Source organism: Gobio gobio (genome assembly GCF_949357685.1).
Source record: "Gobio gobio genome assembly, chromosome: 11".
NCBI classification, from domain to species: domain Eukaryota; kingdom Metazoa; phylum Chordata; class Actinopteri; order Cypriniformes; family Gobionidae; genus Gobio; species Gobio gobio.
Window position 1 is genome coordinate 23787671 of NC_137104.1, and position 21685 is coordinate 23809355.

General features: G+C 37.1%; 2 protein-coding genes across 4 annotated transcripts in view; one reads left to right on the plus strand and one right to left on the minus strand.

Annotated features, from left to right (window-relative positions):
• Nucleotides 1-3524, plus strand: part of slc66a2 (solute carrier family 66 member 2) — a 63048-nt gene extending 59524 nt beyond the window's left edge. The window contains exon 5 of one of the 2 annotated variants that reach the window (XM_079829506.1): nt 532-3524. In XM_079829506.1, coding sequence (XP_079685632.1) covers nt 532-739 — 208 coding nt within the window. In that variant the 3' untranslated portion in view covers nt 740-3524. The remainder of the gene's footprint in view (nt 1-531) is intronic. The other variant, XM_079829507.1, reaches the window with a different exon arrangement.
• A 968-nt stretch (nt 3525-4492) lies between these two features.
• kcng2 (potassium voltage-gated channel, subfamily G, member 2) overlaps nt 4493-21685 on the minus strand; it is a 33476-nt gene continuing 16283 nt past the window's right edge. Inside the window, exons 3-5 of one of the 2 annotated variants that reach the window (XR_013817483.1) lie at nt 5778-7665; nt 5528-5736; nt 4493-5410 (exon numbers count right to left, since the gene is read on the minus strand). Coding sequence is in view for 1 of the 2 variants with exons in the window: in XM_079828920.1 (XP_079685046.1) it covers nt 6829-7665 (837 nt within the window). In the remaining variant the exon portion in view is untranslated. Of the gene's footprint in view, nt 7666-21685 lie in introns of both variants that reach the window. The other variant, XM_079828920.1, reaches the window with a different exon arrangement.

Genomic DNA, 21685 nt, shown 5'->3' on the forward strand with positions numbered 1-21685 from the left:
CCAGCACATTCTTAAAAAATTATCTTTTTGTGCTCCATGGAAGGAGGATTGTGAGTAAATAATTGTAAAGCTAGACATGTGATCTTATGATCTTTTTCTCCCCCCTCTAAACAAAGCATGGAGGAGAGCACGAGATTTGAGCCGGTCTGTGATAATTATTTATTAGAATTTATTATTATTATACATATAATACATATACATATAATTAAAAACTTAATTCTCTTTTTAAGCTTTAAGAGAGGTGGTTGTAAAGACCAAACCCATATCACTCTAGTGTTGCTCTCATGTTCTCTCACTATTGTGACAGATTATTCATTAATTAGACTTGGCAACCTTCACTATCATCATTGCTCATAATTGGGGTTAACAAACCCCAAACCATAAGTATTAACCTTTGAGCGCAACTCGTCCTGCCCTTGCCAGTTCTCTCGATTTCAGTGATTATGATCAATCTGCCTCTCTTTCTCACATCTCCAGACTTTAATAACACTCTCTGACTCTAACTCTCTCTCTCACTTCCTGTCCCTGCAGTATTAAGATGGTGTTGATGTGGACCAGTGGAGACACTTTCAAGACAGGCTATTTCCTGTTGACTCAGGCTCCTATGCAGTTCTGGATCTGCGGCCTCCTTCAGGTGTGCGTGGACTTCGCTATTCTCTTCCAAGTGTACTATTACAGCCTCTACCCACAGAAACCAATCTCACACACCACACACACCACCAGCGCCAAGGCCCTATGAAAAGCTCACATATATTAAGGAATGTGCTCAAATCTATATTACAATGTATGCGGATGCATACATACAAGATCTTTGTACAGTCTCCCCAAAAAGGATTTGGATACTTAAGTCACACTTAAATATGTTTGAATGTCATTGCATTAGAATACAAAACATCAAACTCTGATAGCTTTTCTCACAATTAACTTCACGTTTTGTGCTTTTCTTATCTTTTCTTAACATTAATGCCACGTTTTTTTAATATTTTATGCAATGAAATGACATTCATACAGTAAGTGTTGCTTAAGTGTTCGGATTATTTTTGTTGCCTCTGTATATCTATACGTAGAATCAAACTTTACATGCAATATCATAAAGATGACAGATTTACATATAATGTATATACATGCCAGCCTAGGGTTACTTTCATGCTTATGAAAACTTTTGCCTTACAGACTCTCAGAATAATCCAGAAATGTATCTGACATTAGATGATTGAATGTACAAAGCTTTTGTTATAAGAGATTAATACAATTAGTGTAGTTTTATTTGGATAAGTTTTTACCTCAGTAGCCTGCTGTAGTCTTTCATGCAGTGAAGGCCAAATGAAGATCACAGGACGAGCCCTGTGTCTATTTGAACCAAAAAAAAAACACTCTCCTTTTGGTAGGAGACAATCCTCATACAATTCACAAATCCACTAGACTTAATGAAATGTCTTGCCCAAATGTTATTTTTGGAGATGTGAATAGCAGTCCTATTTCATTTGCGTGCAATCATTTTAGTTAGCTTGACAAATTATGAAATAACCAGATTCATATACTGACATTTGACCCCCTAAAAAAACTCAAGGCCAAGTGGTTCAAACATTCAGTCAGTCACCAGCCCTGAACATGACAATACACTGAAGAAAACTTTTTTTTGTAATTTTCCGGTAAAAATACATAAATATCTTTAAAACAGATACTTTTTAATAGAAAATATATCTTGAATTTTTATTTTATTTTTTTAAACTCATTTTTATGTTTTGGCTTATGCTTAATATAAAAAGAAAACAAATCGGATTGCTTTTTTTTATTTCATTTAAATGTTTTTGTCACTGGAAAAATTTGACAAATACTTTTTAAGAAAATGATTATTTTTGCATATTAGTACTGGTTCAGTAGTTCTTATCAGGGATGTCACATGCCAGTAAACATTTCTTGTTTTATGAGTGAGATGCTGCTTGCAAATGTTATGTAAAGGGTTCAATTGTTTAATGAGGATTAGTTGTTGGCCTTCTGACGTGACTTTTTTTCTCTTTCTTTGTCCAAATGTCATGAAGTTATTTTTATTAAGATTCCTTAAAGGGTTAGTTCACCCAAAAATGAAAATAATGTCATGTATTACTTGCCATCATGCCGTTCAAATTAAGATATTTTTGTTGAACTCCGAAGGCTCAGTGAGGCCTGCATAGCCAGCAATGACATTTCCTCTCTCAAGATCCATTAATGTACTAAAAACATATTTAAATCAGTTCATGTGAGTACAGTGGTTCAATATTAATATTATAAAGCGACGAGAATATTTTTGGTGCGCCAAAAAAACGAAATAACGACTTGTATAGTGATGGCCGATTTCAAAACACTGCTTCATGAAGCTTCGGAGCGTATCGATTCACGGTTCGGAGTGCCAAAGTCACATGATTTCAGCAGTTTGGCGATTTGACATGCGATCTGAACCGCTGATTTAATACGCTGATACATAACGCTCCGAAGCTCCGAAGCTCCGTCGTTATTTAGTTTTTTTGGCACACAAAAAATATTCTCGTCGCTTTATAATATTAATATTGAACCACTGTACTCACATGAACTGATTTAAATAGGTTTTTAGTACATTAATGGTCTTGAGAGAGGAAATGTCATTGCTGGCTATGCAGGTCTCACTGAGCCATCGGATTTCAACGAAAATGTCTTAATTTGTGTTCCGAAGATGAAGATGAGGTCTTACGGGTGTAGAACGGCATGAGGGTGAGTAATAAATGGTATTATTTTAATTTTTGGGTGAACTAACCCTTTAACTCTTTCCCCATCATTGATGGAAATTTCTGTCATTTCTGCCATTGACTCGGTTTTTGGCTTTCGGCTTGATTTTCTCAGCTTTTTGCTCAAAATGTTGCTAGAATAAAATGGTTTGATTTATTTATTTATTTTATAAAGCAGAGAGTCTGTTCTTTCTTTTGATATATTGTATATTCATTTATTCATACAAACAAATATTCTGGGGGCCATGACATTTTTGTGAAAATTATCAAAAATTGTTTGGCGGGGAAAGAGTTAATCACAAAAAAAGACTCTACGATAACTCCCAATTTAGATAAAACTCCCTTTTATTCCTATTACTGTTATTTATTTCTATTTTATATCTTTTTTACCTGGTTGATTCTAAAATATAATGTATTTGACTTCAATTTCATTTAAATATATATTGTTTCTCTTTTTTTGCTGTATTTTGATATAATAGCTGGTTTATATCATCTTGTTTTTATCTATATTGCCATTTATTTTAAACTGTTTAAGGTTCTTGCCATTGAATGAAAGTAACAGATGTGCGCTCCGGTTACCATAGCGATATATAGGTTTACTCTATCACTCAGTATTGATACTCATAGTGATGGATTGCTGTTTTTTGGGGTGGATGGTGTTGGGGTGTCTGTCTAGCCAAATGTTCTGTTAGTGTTAAGATGGATACTTTTATTCACTCCTCATCTTTTCAATGCAATGCAACTTTTTATAACTTTGTTAATAAACATTTTTTTTAAAAAGTGTGTTTGGATATTGACGTCATTTATATACATTTAATTTAATGGATGTTTAGTTATTTATTTCAAAGTCATTTAAAAAAATGTTAGTCAGGTTCCTCCAAAGATGCATTTGATATTCCATTATTAAACAATTGTAAATTCAGACATTTAAAAATGTTCATCCATACTCACATTTATCAACACCCAAAATATATTTCTTACAAATCAAATGACATTTTTTGTGTTGTGACATTGACAGTTTTTTTCCTAAACAAGCGGCTAATGATTTGAGCGTTATTGCTCTAGTCTAGTTTATAGTCTCACAGGCGGTGGACATTTGAGCCTGTTTTTTCATGGTATAAAATACAGGCATTGAACCAGTTTCATTAAAATGGAAACCTGAGAGTGCATTCATTATGGCTGTGGTCATTATAGCAGTGTTTATACTGGCAGCACACATGGTCTCTCAATGCCTTTATAAGCAAAGGGCTCTCAGGGGAATCAATATGGATGTATACCACTGGTCAATGTTATGAGGCCTTCACAACAATCTGACCCTCTGTCACATATATTTAATCACTTATAGGAATAGATGAGCTGGTCTCCCTGATGAATCCTGGACTCGTATATTAAACACTCTAAATGTTTATCTCAGGATTATTTCGACACCCAACCATAATAATCTGACTCTATCAGATGGTAATACCATGATACTATCATATACCATGATACATGGCAGTCCAAGGTGTTTCAAAAATACCATAGTACCTTGTCCAAAACATGCAGTATGGTAATGCCAAGGTACTTTTAGTGGGGTTTTTTTAGTTGTGAAATTATTTTGCTTCACATTCTTGTCATTATGGACGAGTAATTCTATCTGTCCTAATATGGAAAATTGGACCAAGTAAGATCTGTTGAGTTTGAAACCACTTTCCTTTCTAATTAAAAATGACACATATATCCTACAAACCAGCTATCACTCAAGACAATTTGAAAATAAATAGGAAACCTTTATTTTTTTAAAGGGTATTTCATTGTGTTTATTACAACCGGCAGATCCTGAGACTATGGCATCTAAAAGCAGAATTATACAGAAATATGTTTAAATGTGTTTTCATAAACATAGTTATTGCAAATCAGCTATATAGGAGCATAAATTAAAGTTCAATAGCCTGTTTTGAACAGTGTAACACAATGTATGCTCTTACACCAGAGAAAAGCTCATTTTTCCTTAAAGATGGATGCAAAATAAAATGTCAATCTTCACAGTCATACAGTTTTCACAGGTAGGAGCATCCATCTACCAGGTACACGAGCTTAAATAAAATCCAGTCATCACTCACTCACTCGTGCCATTCCAAACCCATATGATTTTCTTTCTTTGGTGGAACTCAAAAGGAGATGTTTAACCGAATGTTCATGCTGTTCTTTTCCATACGATTAAAGTTAATGGGGACAAACGCAGTTGAGCTCGCAAATCTCATTCAGACTGCTGAATGTATAAAAATGGTCAGCTATTAAGAGCTACTTCCCTGACCTCAAGAGAAACATTTAGGGGCTGCTGGTTTTAAAGTCCTGGTTAGCGGACCCTTCTCCAATGCTGGTTATACAGCTGGTTCAAATCCCGCTCACAGTGGTGCAAGTAGGACCAGTTACATTTGTGCCGTGACCTGAATGGGTGTGAGTTTTATGTGGGTGAATATAACTGAGGCTAGCTGGTAGATAGCTATGCAGGTTCACCTCACTCCCTTGGCCTCAGGAGGCTGCAGTCATGCCAGTTGTTGCTGATTCGAATTCCGCTCTAAAGGGGTGTAAGCCAGTTGATGCCGGTTCGAATCCCGCTCTAAAGGGGTGTAAGCCATTTGACGTTGGTTCGAATCCCACTCTAAAGTGGTGTAAGCCAGTTGACACTGGTTCGAATCCCACTCTAAAGTAAGCCAGTTGACACTGGTTCGAATCCCGCTCTAAAGGGGTGTAAGCCAGTTGACACTGGTTCGAATCCCACTCTAAAGTAAGCCAGTTGACACTGGTTCGAATCCCGCTCTAAAGGGGTGTAAGCCAGTTGACACTGGTTCGAATCCCGCTCTAAGGGGGTGTAAGCCAGTTGACGCTGGTTCGAATCCCGCTCTAAAGGGGTGTAAGCCAGTTGACACTGGTTCGAATCCCACTCTAAAGGGGTGTAAGCCAGTTGACGCTGATTCGAATCCCGCTCTAAAGTGGTGTAAGCCAGTTGACGCTGGTTCAAATCCTGCTCTAAAGGGGTGTGAGCCAGTCGACGCTCGTTCGAATCCCGCTCTAAAGGGGTGTAAGCCAGTTGACGCTGGTTCGAATCCCGCTCTAAAGAAGTGTAAGCCAGTTGACGCTCGTTCGAATCCCGCTCTAAAGGGGTGTAAGACCAGTTGCACTGATGCCGTGACCCATATGGGTTCACTTAACTCCCTTGGCCTCAAGAGGCTGCAGTCATGCCGGTTGATGCTGGTTCGAATCCCGCTCTAAAGGGGTGTAAGCCAGTTGACGCCGGTTCGAATCCCACTCTAAAGTGTAAGCCAGTGGACACTGGTTCGAATCCTAATCTAAAGGGGTATAAGCCAGTTGACGCTGGTTCGAATCCAGCTCTAAAGTGGTGTAAGCCAGTTGACGCTGGTTCGAATCCCGCTCTAAAGGGGTGTAAGACCAGTTGCACTGGTGCCGTGACCCATATGGGTTCACCTCACTCCCTTGGCCTCAAGAGGCTACAGTCATGCCGGTTGACACTGATTCGAATACCACTTAGAATGGTGTGAGTAGGACCAGGTACACCTATTCAAATAGCTTGACCTGGTGGTTTATGATACATGCAACAACATGTTGCTTCGTGCCACTGATTTCAAACCTGATGTGACACATTTTTTTAATTTCTCAATCAAAACAGAGATTTAAGAGTTACAAAGTAGGGGGAAACTAACTTTTGCATCGTTTTCTTACACTAAGTTCATCATCCGGCTTCAGAAGCCTTTCAATAAGGGTACTGTGAGTTGTATGGTGTTTTATGGAGTTTATGGACCCAGTCTCCATTCACCTTCAACAGTTCCATTTGTGTTCCACAGAAGAAAGTAAGCCATGCATTTGGATCATGATGGTGAGTAAATGATGACAGAATATTCATTTTAGGGTGAACTAACTCCTTAAAGAATTGTGCTTTGGACTACAAACCTCTCCAATTTAATGTTCCTTTCCCAGTGTCTATTATTGTCAAGTCACCTGATTAAACAGGTACTATATATGGCCGCTCACCTGTAGCATGTCTTTGTACGTGGGATTTTTCTTTTGTCTTAGTTAGCTGTATGCATTATGACTTTAGTGATCGCCTGACCTGTGGCACTCCTTGACTTGCCACAGCCAGAGATCTGCGGTGGTGTGCACTGACTGCGGTGGTCTCTGTGATTCCATGTATCGAACTGTCAGTGTCCTGTGAATCCTCACTGTTTTGGGACTTAGTGCTGTCTTGTGAATCGGGTTTGTGCCGTGAGGCCCGACTCTGTTCCTCTTTTAGTTCCAGGTAGGAGCGTGAAAAAGTGTGAAATATGGATGTGACTGGGAACGCCATGAGCAGGATTCCACTCAGGATACTGCTGAGTGCCACCACCTGGCCAGGAATGCTGCGTGGAACCATGTCACCGTATCCAACTGTGGTCATGGAAATGACAGCCCACCAGTAGCTCCCGGGGATACTGGTGAATTCATGCTTGGCGCCCAACTCGCTCTCGGCCAGGAAGACCAGAGGTGAGAACAGTGCCATGGCGACGCACAGGAATAGGAGCAGCAGTCCAAACTCTCGAGTGCAGCGGCGTACGGTCAACCCCAACGTCTGCAACCCCAATGAGTGACGTGCTAAACGCATCACGTAGAAGATCCGCAGCGCTCGAAGAACTCGCAGGACCAATCCCACTTTCTCCAGGTAGTTGTTTCCTGAGCCGGTGGGTCGGTCGCCTACAGACAGTGAGTCCACTATCAAAGTGATGTAATAGGGCAGGATAGCCACCACATCGATGATGTTGAGGGGTGTGCGCAAGAACACGCACTTGCTCTGCGTCTGGATGAAACGGAGCATGAACTCCAGGGAGAACCAGCCCACACACACTGTTTCCAGCACAAAGATGTTGAAGCACCTCTGGGAGCACTCACCCTGATAGAGGAAACACATGTTAGTTGAGGTCAGGGTTTGGGTTTCACATTCTTTTGAACCTCTTGAGTCATTTAGAGTCTTCGTGTGAGAGTCATTATGTAGTATATGTCTCAATATATTGGATACAATATTATATCATATATTCTAAAAGAATAGTGTTACATAGGAGTACATTGTAATAATTTTGAGCTGTTTCGATTTTGTCATGTTCCTGTGTGCACTCACTTCTAACAAGGAAAAACCGGTAAATCATTAAGAAATATCATCATTTTTATACAGTTCCTACTTAAAATCTTTCAAACGTGTTTTTATCATTTTAATTGATATAATTTCAATTCAATTTATATTGTTACCCTTTATCCTCAATTTCAGCTTCCATCATGTTAGTCTTTTCTACCATCCCTTTTACCTAAAATTAAAATTCTGACTTTTGTCATTTTCAGAACAGGTAATTCTAGAGATTTCTATCCATCCTTTCAAAGTCTAGATAATCAAAACTTTCAAGCCCCAAACAGCTCATAAAAGCATCCTAGTTTGCATCAGTTTGAAATGACGTGCGGGTGAGTAAATGATGACAGAATTTTCATTTTTAGGGTGAACTATCCCTTTAACTAACAAAAGCCAGTTCCATAATGTCTTTTATGAAGTGACGCGATTTTTATGGGACAACAACAGCACATGCATCAGTAAGTATTAGCAATGGATTTGATGAATTCTGTGATGTTGTGGTCTCACTCTATAACATTCCATCATGTTTGATACAATTACAGAATTTTTTTTATATGAAAATTCACCGAATTTATCTTTGTGTAAGCCAAGTTATTAATTAATAAAGTTTAAATGCCTGAGCTTGACCAGAGCATGTTTCTAAAAGTCTGCTCTAGATTTTCTTTTTGTTTTTAAAATAACACAAGCACATTCATTTAAAAATTAGAGAAATCAAAAGCTATTGTCTAACTTAAGTAACTTGTGATTACTTGACAAGAGTCCACTTGAAATCTGCAGCTGAGGTACTGCATTTCATTTAATGAATGCACTTGTCTTTGGGAAACATTCTACTTTCTGATTTGTAATAATTAAGACAAAAACAAATGTTCCATGAATTCTGAAGACAAGGTTCTTGGAAACCAGACAGATTTCATAACATTTTTAACACATTGAATGTACTTTGAAGAGCAGTGAAGGTCATCACTAAATGTGCGAGAGAAAATGGGACAACAGTGAATGTGCCCAGAACTGGCTACTCACCAGTGTCAGGGCAAAAAGAAAATTAACCCCCTGGTGTTGTTCGGTCATTTTAGACTGAAAAAAATTGATTCGAAAAACCTAAAATGGTCATAACAACAACAACAACAACAAAAAGATATTCACAGTTAAAAATTACAGCCGTTGGAAATGACTGGGAAATATGAAAATAACAGAGCAATTTTTGGGGGTAAAATTTACAAAAAAGCGACAATGCAGAAATAAAGCACACTGCAGTGAAGGGGTGAAACTCTAAAACATCAACAGTGCAAAACACACACACACATACACAGAGTTTGAGACCGTTTACCAGTAAGTTGGTCGAGGGGGGTATTCCAGAAAGCAGGTTATGGATAACCTCTACTTTCGGTTCCAGAAACAGAGGTAACTTTGAGGGAATGTAAGTAGCCATAGCAACTCACTCTGAATACAGTATAAGAGTGAGTGTTCCAGGGTTAGTTTGCTTAGAGGTATTCAGATGTGTTTTATATCATTAATATAGTTATTAATACAACCAAATGTGTTTCAGTTGTGTAATATATAATATTATATATTAATTATAAAGATTTTAAAAAATTATAACAAGGTATGATTTAAATGTTAATTCAATTCAAATATATTGGCCCCACTTTATATTAGGTGCCCTTAACTACTATGTACTTATATCAAAAAATAAGTACAATGTACTTACTGTGTTCAAATTGTATTGCAAAACACCTTTGCTGATATTGCGTTGGAATACGGGTAAAGTTAGGGACAGGTGTAAGGGAAGTGTCAACAGTGTAATTACAAATGTAACTACAGAAATGAATTACAGATGTAATTACATGCAGGTATTTTTCAAAATGTAAGTATGTAAAAACATGTATGTACACAATAAGTGAAATGTATCAAAAGTTAAAATTTGATAAATTTAAATTAAAATGTTGGTACATAGTAGTTAAGGACACCTAATATAAAGTGGGTCCAATATATTTTTTATTTATTTTATTGTCATCTCACACATGGATTGGCATTCAATTAATTAGCATCAAACAAACAAAATATAATCCTTATGCTCAGTGAATAAAGATTACTTATTAAATGAATACTTAAATGAAGTGCTCGATGCGCACTTCTGCCACACTGGTGCGGGTTCCACAGCGGACTTCTTCCCGACAGTCAAAGGCCCTGTCCCGAATGGCAACCTAAACCCTCACGGTCTACCTCTGAGTCCGCACTTTCACAACGTAATGCCGCTTTGACTGCCGGGTAGAAGTCCTCTGCATAGCTCATGAATTTGCGGGCTCAGCTGAAGTGCGCATCAAGGGCGCATGGCAGCCACAAAGCACACGAGCACCCTTCTTTAAGCTTAAATGACGAATGGGACACCCTACGGTCTTGTAGACACCCACACTCAGCGGCCATAGTAAGTCCACAAGACCGAAAGTGCACATAAAGTGTGCCATTTGGGACAGGGCCAAAGCGGCATTACGTCATGAAAGTGCAAACTCGAAGGAAGAGTCTGTTTCCATGGTGAATCTTCGATTTGTTGTTTGTTAACCGGGAACATAGGCCTACTCTGAGTTGTCTGAACTTACTCCCGGACTCATTTTTGAAACCAGTATACCTCGGGTAAGCAAGGTTTGGGTTAATCAACCGAGAGTTCAAGGTATATGTGACGGTAAGTTAACCTTGTTTTCTGGAATACCCCTCAGAAGAGGTTGAATTCAGATCAAAACCAGATTAATCGAGTTCTGATCAAAGATTCCTGTTCATTTTTGTTACATTTTTATGTTTGAATTAGATGGGTAACAAAAACCTTTGTCTGTCTTATGGATTGACTGTGATCATGATGCAATAACTAACACTAAAATGCAAAGCCTAATAAAAGTAATTATGTCTAAAAACACTGTTCTCAGTAGAATACATAGCCCTGTATACTTATAGGGATATATAGGCATATGTGTTATTACAGGCATACCGCGGTATTTCAGATGGTATTCTATAAAAAAAAATTCCCCACCAGGTGGCACTAATCTGTCTCCATTTTTAACTTTATTGTAATTATTGAAAAATAGTATTAAATGTGTTTTTTTTAATAATTCTATATTAAAAAAATGATAGTAATAAATGGTCCATAATTAAGAAATTAGTATTATTTTGTAACACAAAACCCTTCAAAATAACAAATATTAAAGAAAAAACATTGAAAATGAAATATAGTGCATTCATTTAATATAAAATTGAATTGTTATATGATTAGGTTTCCGGTCACGAACAATACGAGTGTGACTCCCAAATGAATAAGGGTTAAGGCAATTCTAAAGCGTTCATAATTCTCCATGCTGTGCATGAGGCAACAATATATACACACACAGTAATAGCCTGAATAGAAGGCATGGAGAGAGGAAGGACTTTAAGCCTAAAAGCATAGACTTTAAGCCTAAAATTTGCCCAAAGGCATCTTACTCCTCAATTTAGATTAGTCTGTTTTCAGTGCTACATGCTAAAGCACACAACACAAGAACACCCCCTCAATGAAGAGCAGTGCTGGCACACATGCTTCTATGCAGCAGGACTGAAAGGAATGGGGGAAAGTGTAGAGGGAGGCTTTAAAGCATAAACGTCAATGATCTGGAATGACCCAGAAAATGACCATTTGAGCAACAGTGGAATGACGTTCAAAACTTACTCAAACCAGCTCAGCTGCAATTACTGCCAAGGGCTTTCAAGTATAAAGTGGCCACAAAAATGTGGAAACTTTTTGAATATTTTAAATGTCGAAATGTCATTGCATTAAATAAGTGGCATCTGCAAACAAATACTGTTAACATTTTTCTCACAACTTGTAATTTTACGATGACTTCTAATCAGCTGGTGTGCAGGTGATTTTAAGTGGATCTATTAGATCAGGTTTGCTCAAACTGCTTGTGGTATTGTTTTGCAAATGGGTTTTGATATTTTTGTTATATAATGCATTTATATGTGTCATTATATAATGTAATTAGTGTATTTTTAAATGTGGCTTTAAGGGATAATTCACCCAGAAAGGAAAATTCTGTCATAATTTACTTACCCTTATGTCATTCCAAACCAAACCTGTTTGACTCTTTATTTTCTGTTAAACACAAAATGAGATATTTTTTGTCCATCTAATATAATGGAAGTACACGGGGTCCAAGTTTATTTAGATGAGTTTTCTCAAGCCTTGCCTATTTCATGTGGTTCTTTTATTACCCCTCTCTTTTTCTTGTTGCAATAAATGAAGGCATAAAAAGGACATTAAAAAAGTGTCTGGATTTTAGAGTTATTGCAGGGTAAAGATTGTAGCCACTTTACAGTATTATATATTGGTGAATATTCTCATAGTTTTATTTTCTAAAACAAAATGTAATTTTTTTTTAAAATTATGATTAAATAATTAATCATTAATAATCTATCAGTTAAAGTTACAGAGTATCATGATCTGATGTCTTTATTTATAATGTTAATTAACAGAAACCAACCCTTTGCTATTAAATAACTTATTAATATGTTATTACTGACACAGATACTGCAAACTGATTAGTAGATGAAACTGGCATTTCTGCTTAATGGGCATGTCAAGAATTACACAGTCATACTTGAGCTGTTTGACGCATAATGCTGTTTCTGAGGGAACAGACTTGTACAATCCTGCAGGCCATGTTTAATTATAAATTACACTGGGGGGAAAAATAATCAATCCGCTCTGAAGTCCTGATTGAAATGTATTAATGAGCTTCATCCAGACAAATATTTTCCCATCACAGATCAGACAGGCAGTTAGAAAACTATTTCTAATTTATAAAAGGTTTCATTTTCCTTACGAGCCCTGCATGATCCCCAGCTTCCTCTGAAATAATCAGCTTTTTTGCATGCATTTAATGAACTGCATTAATATTTAAAGGTATAATTAAATGTGATTATTGCCGAATAATGAAAAGAGTTGATGAGGAGATTGTTGTTATTTGTGGCATTTTCCCAAGTTAAAGTGCATGCCTTAAAGGATTAGTTCATTTTAAAATGAAAATGTTCTGATAATTTACTCACCGCCATCTCATCCAAGATGTTTGTGTCTTTCTTTCTTCAGTTGAAAAGAAATTAAGTTTTTGAGGAAAACATTCCAGGATTTTTCTCCACATAATAGACTTCAATGGCAACCAAAATGTTTAAGATCCAAATCAATGCAGTTTCAAAGGGCTTCGAAGGGCTTCAGAGGCTCTGCACGATACCAGATGAGGAATAGGGTCTTATCTAGCGTAACCATCGGTCATTTTCAAGATGAAATAAACATTTGTATACTTTTTAACCTAAATTGCTCATCTTGCGCTGCTCTGTGACGTGCCACGGATTGCATAATCACGTCGGAAAGGTCACACTAGACGAAGGCAGAAGTACCGCCCCAAGCGAACGTGCGAAGACTAATACAAAAAAAACTCCATCTCCAACTTTGTTTTTTTAACCTTTTTTTGCTATTTGTCTTCGCAGAAGCGCTTTGTAAACATGGGGGCAGTACTTCTGCCTACGTCTAGCGTGACCTTTCCGACGTGATTATGCAATCCGTGGCACGTCGCAGAGCAGCGCAAGATGAGCAATTTAGGTTAAAAAGTATATACTTTTTTTTTTTACTTTAGAAAATGGCCGATGGTTTAGATAAGACCCTATTCCTCAGCTGGGATCGTGCGGAGCCTCTAAAGCCCTTCGAAGCCTTTTGAAACTGCATTGATTTGGACCTTTTGGTTGCCATTGAAGTCCATTGTGTGGAGAAAAATCCTGAAATGTTTTCCTCAAAAAACTTCATTTCGAAGTGAACTAATCCTTTAAAAGGGATATTATGACATTTCTGCGGAACACAAAATGAGATACATAGCAGAATGGCCATGTTGCCTGTTTCCATACAATGAAAGTTAAAAACGGGATCTTTCAAGTTCTACAATGGACAAAAAATCACAAATAAAGCCTCATGAAAGTGGTCCATATGGCTTGTGTGCTATATTTCGAGTCTTCTGAAGCCATATGATGGCTTTGTGTGGTGATCAGACTGAAATTTGAGTCAAAATGAAATATGAATTTGAAATGTGGTCTCCATTCACTTTCATTGAATGGAAAAGAGCAATAGAACAAACATTCTGGCTAACTTTATGTTCCACAAAAGAAAGTCTTACAAGTTTGGCAGGGTTGTTAAATGATGACTATTTTGTGGGAAAACTATAGTACAGTATATAAGCAGCCTTGGCAAGGCATGGATTAGTTTTACATTTGTTTTCCTCCAGGCACATTTGGCTCGAGGTAATGTGGCAACAGTAATCTGTAATCCATTGTGTTTGTGGATGTGTTTCTTATATTTTCCATTTGTATTCACAAGCAATGGAATTAATTTTTCATTGTGTGTGTGTGTGTGTGCGTGCGTGCGTGTGTGGTTCAGGTATACCCTATTTTATGGGGGGAAAATGTCCTCACAAAGATGGAAATATCCAAAATCCTTGTCCTTGTGGGGACATTTTTTTCCATGAGGAAAACTAAATCATGTTTTTGGAAAGTTTTCTGTGATGGGATGGGTTCTGTGTAGAGGTAGGGTTAGGGGATATAATATACTGGGACATTTTTTGAGCCTCATGAGGAAAACAGCCTATAAATCATACTAAGTAATGTATTTTGAAAATGTAAAAATGCAGAAAAGTTTTCTGTAATGGGTAGGTTTAGCCCTTTGACTGTCACCCCCCTTTTTGAGAATACACATGAAAATGCACTATCCAAACTTAAAGGGCTGTAATTCAAGAATGCTTTGGAATATAGACCAAAGTTTGGTCTCGTTTTAAAGACGACATTCTGCAGATTATTGCTGAAGTGAAAGCAATTCAAAATATGAAAGTATGAAATAGTTATGGAAGTTTAAATTTCCTGTAAATGAAAAATACTGTACTAAATATTTTTTATTTCATATAAAATATATATTTTACAAAAAAGAATTTACTCTAAAATTACTATAAAATCAAAGCCATATGTTTAACCAATTTGTGTTCCAAATTTGAAGTTGATATCACAAAAATTGAAGTCCCCATGAGATTTTGTTTAGGGTGCTGTACCAAAAATAGCCACCGGGTGTCATTCAAATTCCATTTATTGTTGTTTTGATGCATTTTCCTGTAAATTTCTGTCCAAATATTACTTCCATCACAAAACAGTCACCAAATATGGACCCTTGAGACTCAGACCTTTCCGACAATATGCGTTTTGTCAAGATTGGAAAAGATTTTGAATATAAAGTAGTTAAAATAATTGTTGTAATATGAAACATGACAGCGCCCACTAGGGGAGGAGCCCACTAGAATAATTTAGAGTAACGTTTCCATGGCAACACAATGTCCGATTTCAAAACGGTTTTCACAGGATGAATTTTGAGTTTGTAAGCTTTCAAATAATACCTAATTTGTGATAATTACTTAAATATATGATATGAAAAAAGGCAATCAAAAAAAAGAGCACCAGGCGTCCCACCTGTGGGACGGTGACAGTTAAGAGCCAGGTTTGGGGCTAAGAGATAGAATATACAGTTTGTATAGTATAAAAAGCATTATGTCTATGGAAAGTCCCGATAAATCATGAAAACACAACATGTGCGTGTGTGCGTGTTTTTTTCTATCCCAGTGGGGACTTCAACCTGAATGCACACAGACTCATGGGAACTGATGGGACTCATTGAGGTCCACATGAGGAAACAAGCTTATAAATCATACAGTTTTTTTTTAAAAATGCTGAAAGTTTTGTTTGATGGGTAGGGTTAGTGTAAGGGGATAGAATATAACGTTTGTACAGGATATAAACCATTACGCCTATGAGAGTCTCCACAAAGATAGCAAACCAGACATTCGTGTGTGTGTGTGTGTGTGTGTGACAGAGTAAATGCATTTACAATCCATTAGATCAATTCTCTGAAATGCTCTTATGTCGTGGTTTATTGTTTTGCTTTGATGGGAAGCTTTTTGAATGTGGGCTAGGGCTTGTTTGTCCTTTTTTGCACAGTAACCCACTGATCAAATTAAAACCAGACAATTGCCCATTTGAGCGAACACAGAGCTCTGATCCACTCTGAGCTCAAGACATGGCTTAATCCTGCTGCAGGATGAGCTGTGAGTGTGCGTGAGTGGCCATCATTCAACATGACTGATCGGATATGCGCTGATCCAGCATTTTCCCCAACAAATAGAGGGAAAGAGGCCTGTAATGCATTCCATCAATATTATTTAGCATATGTTCAGTTAATTCACTTCACTGAGTGTGAGATTTACTTCAGCTCACCTCTCCCCCATACAGTATATAACATAGTTCATCAGCTGTGCATCATAGTCACAGAAAGCCACGTCAGGTACCAGACTAACTACATTTAATGTTCATTAACCAATTGAGAAATTCTCTACAATGCACCGTAAAGATGTTGAATGAGTGTCAAAATTTCAATCTACATACAGTAAGCAATACTGGGGCTAGTTGTCACATGGGGCTTCAGTCAATTTTGAAAGTTGGATTTAATCCCCTAGTTCAAAACTGTCTAAATGAGAATGATTTATGTGAGAGGATATTCTGTCCTCTTAACTAAAAATACCATACTTTTGCTATAGCTATTGTAAACAAATGACACAACTGGCATAGGTCAGTTTTATTAACTTCTCAGGACTTTTTTAAATAAATATCAGGTTTGGGTAAGTTGTCAAATGTTGTATTTTTATATATTTTAATCATATTTAATGTTAAATTATCATTTTTCTGTTTCATAAAAAAAAGTGTTCAAATGTGCAAAAAAATTCAGATAATTAACAATTATGTATTTAATAAAAAAAAAAAATAGTGGTATATTGTGTAAGATGGTTATTACACTTTTTCTGTGGTTTCTACTGCTAAAATGTACCCCATACAATGTGTCAACATTCAAACTATAGGTTGACATGTTTGAAATAACCTGTGATTATTTCTTTGGTTTTATCTTTTTTTTTAGGTAGGCCTATCTGTCTTCAAAAAAAAGAACTGTGTTGTAAGACAGTAACAATGAATCAAATGCAGTTTTAGTAAGACAAGGCTATTATTTTTAGTAAGAGCCTGGCCCTGCAGTGTTTTAAAAAGAAAAAGAAAATGTTGCATGACCCTCTCACATTCCCCACACTTTCTGACGCCTGTCAACTGAGCTGCCTGCTAACAGCTTCTTTGAATTTCATTTCCAAATTTCAAGTGAATATGTGCACAGCCGTTGCTTTTAATTTGTTATGAATAAATACTTTTTCCATTAATTGAACTCTGTCAGCTTGTCAGTGTGTAACCCTGATATCTGAAAGTCTGCATTCATGTGGATATGAAGCAGACATGTACCTTGGACATAAACCTTGGTCTTCTCTATCAAATTTTGCTTCTCACCTGAAAAATTTGTGGAAGTCTGACATCCCTTGTGGAAAAAGTACACTTTAGCATAAAGTGCACATTCAATAAAATTAAGCACTCTTCTTTTTCACAAAGGATGCCTCAGTCAAAAGAGCTTTCTGGAAAAGGTCACAAAACTGTGGAGTCTACCAATAGTGTGAAAATTGGATAAATCTAAAAGTGGTCATCCAACCAAAATCTAGATGTATAATATAAAAAAAATATATATATATAAAAAAAACACCAGGGTAACATCTAGGCTATAAATGACTGTCTTGCATTGGCTAAGGTTAGTGTTTATGAGTCCACCATCAGTCAAACATTGAAAGTGAATGGTGTGTTTGGCAGGATGGTAAGGAGGAAGTCAATGCTCTCCAAAAACACCATGGCTGCCATCTTAAGTTTGCCAAGCACTATGTTGATGAACCAGAAGTCTGTTGGAAGAATGTTTTGTGCACAAATGAGTCCAAAATAACACTTTAGACATTACATTTAGTGAAAACCAATCCCAACTTTATAGGATACTGGAAACAGTAACATAAAAGTGTCATAAAAATAAATATATATATATATATATATATATATATATATATATATATATATATATATATATATATATATATATATATATATATATATATATATATATATATATATATATAGTTATTACAGCTTTTTTAATTGTCCCAAACAAAATATTCTGAAATGCTTGTACAATACAATGACTATCAACTTTCCAAGATTCTTACTATTTTGAAAGGCAATGCTTTTGTATATATTGACATGTCACATGTATGGGGAATGTTATGTAAATATGATGACCTAATGTTCAGTGTTTTTTGTTTGTTTGTTTGCTTTTGCTTTTCCTAAATTGTCCACTAGGAGTGATAAGACCAAACAAATATGGTCATCCTTACAATGTGCTGTTGGTGAGTTTGGCTTTGTGATTGCCATGTATTACATTCACATTGAAAAAAGTATAACAGTTTAACAGTAAGTTAAAATCTGCTCAGGTACAGACTGTTTGTTGTGGTTGCGTAACTGTTTTCAGGATGAAATACTTCTGTCTATCATCATTTCCTTCTAAATCGGGCAGCAATTCAGCAATCATCTTTGACAGCCCTCTCAAACAGTATGTCTCTTGCTTTCTCTCATTCTCTCAGTCAGGGTCAAATGTTTCCAGGGCTCTCCTTTCTGAGTGTGTGGGCACGACTGAGTGCTTCAGCTTTTGGTGCTCCAGTCCATCAGTACAACTGGCCTGTCCTATAGTTGCAGACGGCTTTTATATATTAACTGTAAAACCCTATCCAGATGAGTGACAGGAGTAATTATAGCTTCTAGCTTTAATGATATTATCAATATTTTTAATTTTCACGATACATGACTGCTTCACTTGCGTCATTCTGTCAATATTCATTTAGAATCGCGTGAGAACAAAATGTTTTGTGAGACATGTCTTTCTTTCTCCCACTGGACTCTCTCGCTCAGTCCCAGCGGCTGCTAGACACCATAACTCAGGGTCAAGTGCTCCGTTAGACGCTAAATAAACTGACAACTATGATATTGCTCTCTTCCCTTTGTCAGAGCTTGTTCAGGGTCTCAGAGGGGTATTTGAGCTCTGATGGATGGGACCAGTCACCAATGGTATAAAGGTGTGCGAGTGCAAAATCTTTATTTTTGTCAATAACTGTTTCAGTCTCGACACTTGTAACACTAGGATGTACTGCATGTAAATGCATGCAGTGGGGTCCAAAAGCCTTTTTTTAATAAATTGTCCCAGAACTAAAGCATCTCCTAAAGCAATATTCTAAAAAAGCTTCTACAATATAAGCACATAGACAAAACGTATGTTTATGGCAATCCTGTAAATTATATATAGCCTATATATATATATATATATATATATATATATATATATATATATATATATATATATATATATATATATATATATATATATATATATATATATATATATATATATACACATTGATCAGCCATAACATATCCTAATATTGTGTTGGTCCCACATTTGCTGCCAAAACAGCCCTGACCCCTTGAGGCATGGACTCCAGACCCCTGGAGGTGTGCTGTGTTATCTGGCACCAAGATGTTAGCAGCAGATCCTTTGAGTCCTGTAAGTTGTGAGGTGGGGCCTCCATGGATCGGACTTGTTTGTTCAGCACATCCCACAGATGCTCGATTGTATTGAGATCTGGGGAATTTGGAGGCCAAGTCAACACAAACTCATTGTTGTGCTCCTCAAACCATTCCTGAACCATTTACTTTGTGGCAGGGCACATTATCCTGCTGAAAGAGACCACAGCCACCAGGGAATACTGTTTCCATGAAAGGGTGTACATGGTCTGCAACAATGCTTAGGTAGGTGGTACATGTCAAAGTAACATCCACATGGATGGCAAGACCCAAGGATTCCCAGCAGAACATTGCCCAAAGCATCAGACTGCCTCTGCCGGCTTGCCTTCTTCCCATGATAGTGCATCCTGGTGCCATGAGTTCCCCAGTTAAGCGACGCACACGCACCCGGCCATCCACGTGATGTAAATTAAAATGTGATTCATCAGACCAGGCCACCTTCTTCCATTGCTCTGTGGTCCAGTTCTGATGCTCACGTGCCCACTGTTGGCGCTTTTGGCAGTGGACAGTGGTCAGCATGGGTGTATTTATGACACCTTTCTTTCAGCATTAACTTCTTGAGCAATTTGAGCTACAGTAGTTTGTCTGTTTGATCGGACCACACGAGCCAGCCTTCGTTCCCCACATGCATCAACGAGCCTTGGCCGCCTATGACCCTGTCTTCGGTTCACCACTGTTCCTTCCTTGTACCACTTTTGATGGATATTGACCACTGCAGACCGGGAACACCCCACAAGAGTTTTCGAGAAGCTCTGGCCCAGTCATCAAGCCATCACAATTTGGCCTTTGACAAACTCGCTCAAATCCTTACGCTTGCCCATTTTTCCTGCTTCTAACAAATCAACTTTGAGGACAAAATGTTCACTTGCTGCCTAATATATCCCACCCACGTAGAAGTGCCGTGATGAAGAGATAATCAGTGTTATTCATTTCACCTATGTTATGCCTGATCGGTGTATATGCAGGGAGGTCCAAAAACCTGAGACCACACTGGAAATCTGGAATTTATTTCATTTAAACCTTTTTATTTTACAACAAAATTGTACCAAATCAAACACTACAAATGCAAAAAGGGGGAAAACAGATATAGCACTTTAGCATTAAAAAGAGTAGGCTACTTATTATGGAAATAATATACTTTAAAACAATACTTAAATACAAACTGAATGTGACACTTAATTGCATGCAATCTGCAATTAAATGAAAATGCATTATGTATATATTAAATGCAATTATTGGAACTTTAGAGTACTATTTTGACTCAAAGTAAAACTGCAAATAGTATTTTTTTAAAGTATTTTTAAGATGTGAAGTACACTACAAGTGTACATTCAATACAATCAAGTGTACTTCTGTTGCTGTTTCACAAGGCCCACTGAATCTGTGGAATAATCAAGTGTGCTCAGAAATCATGGCATTTATCATCGTCATCTGTGCGAGAAAAGCTATTCACAGAACTCATCAAGTGTTGTTTCTTTTCAGTCTGTCTCTGAGTCGCCCAACTAATTCTCTAATTGAGGCATTTTAGTGCATCACAAACTCATTATAGATAACAGCAGGTTTCCTCAGAGGACACAGATAATGTGTCTAGTGTGATAATGTAATTGTTTGCTGTTGTATAATGAATGAATTGAGAGTTAAGTCAGGCTTTGAGTTGAGTTTGTACACTTATTGTGACATTAGCATAGGGTAATGTAGCATAAAGTCCCGTTGCTGGCCATCTTGGTGCCCTAAGTGTAATTCCTTTAAGGTGCCCGCTTGGGGGGGGGGGGGGTCTTCTTCTTTTGGTGCCCCCTCAGCACTTGGTGCCCTACGCGTGGCGTGTGATACACGTGGTGAGAGTGGTAGCATATGAGGTAATAGTCTCAGACACATGCAAACAGACTACCCACCAAGATTTTTTGTAAGTTACTAAACTGCTACAATTAGCACTTATGAGAAAAGACAGTGGCTGGATTTGCCAAAGGTTTTGTGAGTTTCATGGCATCAAATCTTTCTCAGGCCTTTGGACCCCAAGTACTAGTGTACTATAGTGGAGTACACTTTACCATCCTTTTAAATAAGTTCTTATTAAGGAAAAAAAAAAACTTAAGTGTGAACTGAATGTAATGTTTATGTACACTTAAATGCATGTTAACTGCAATTAAATTAGAATGTATTAGTTACATTTAAATTAAAATTCAATTAACTGAACTTTAGAGTGCTT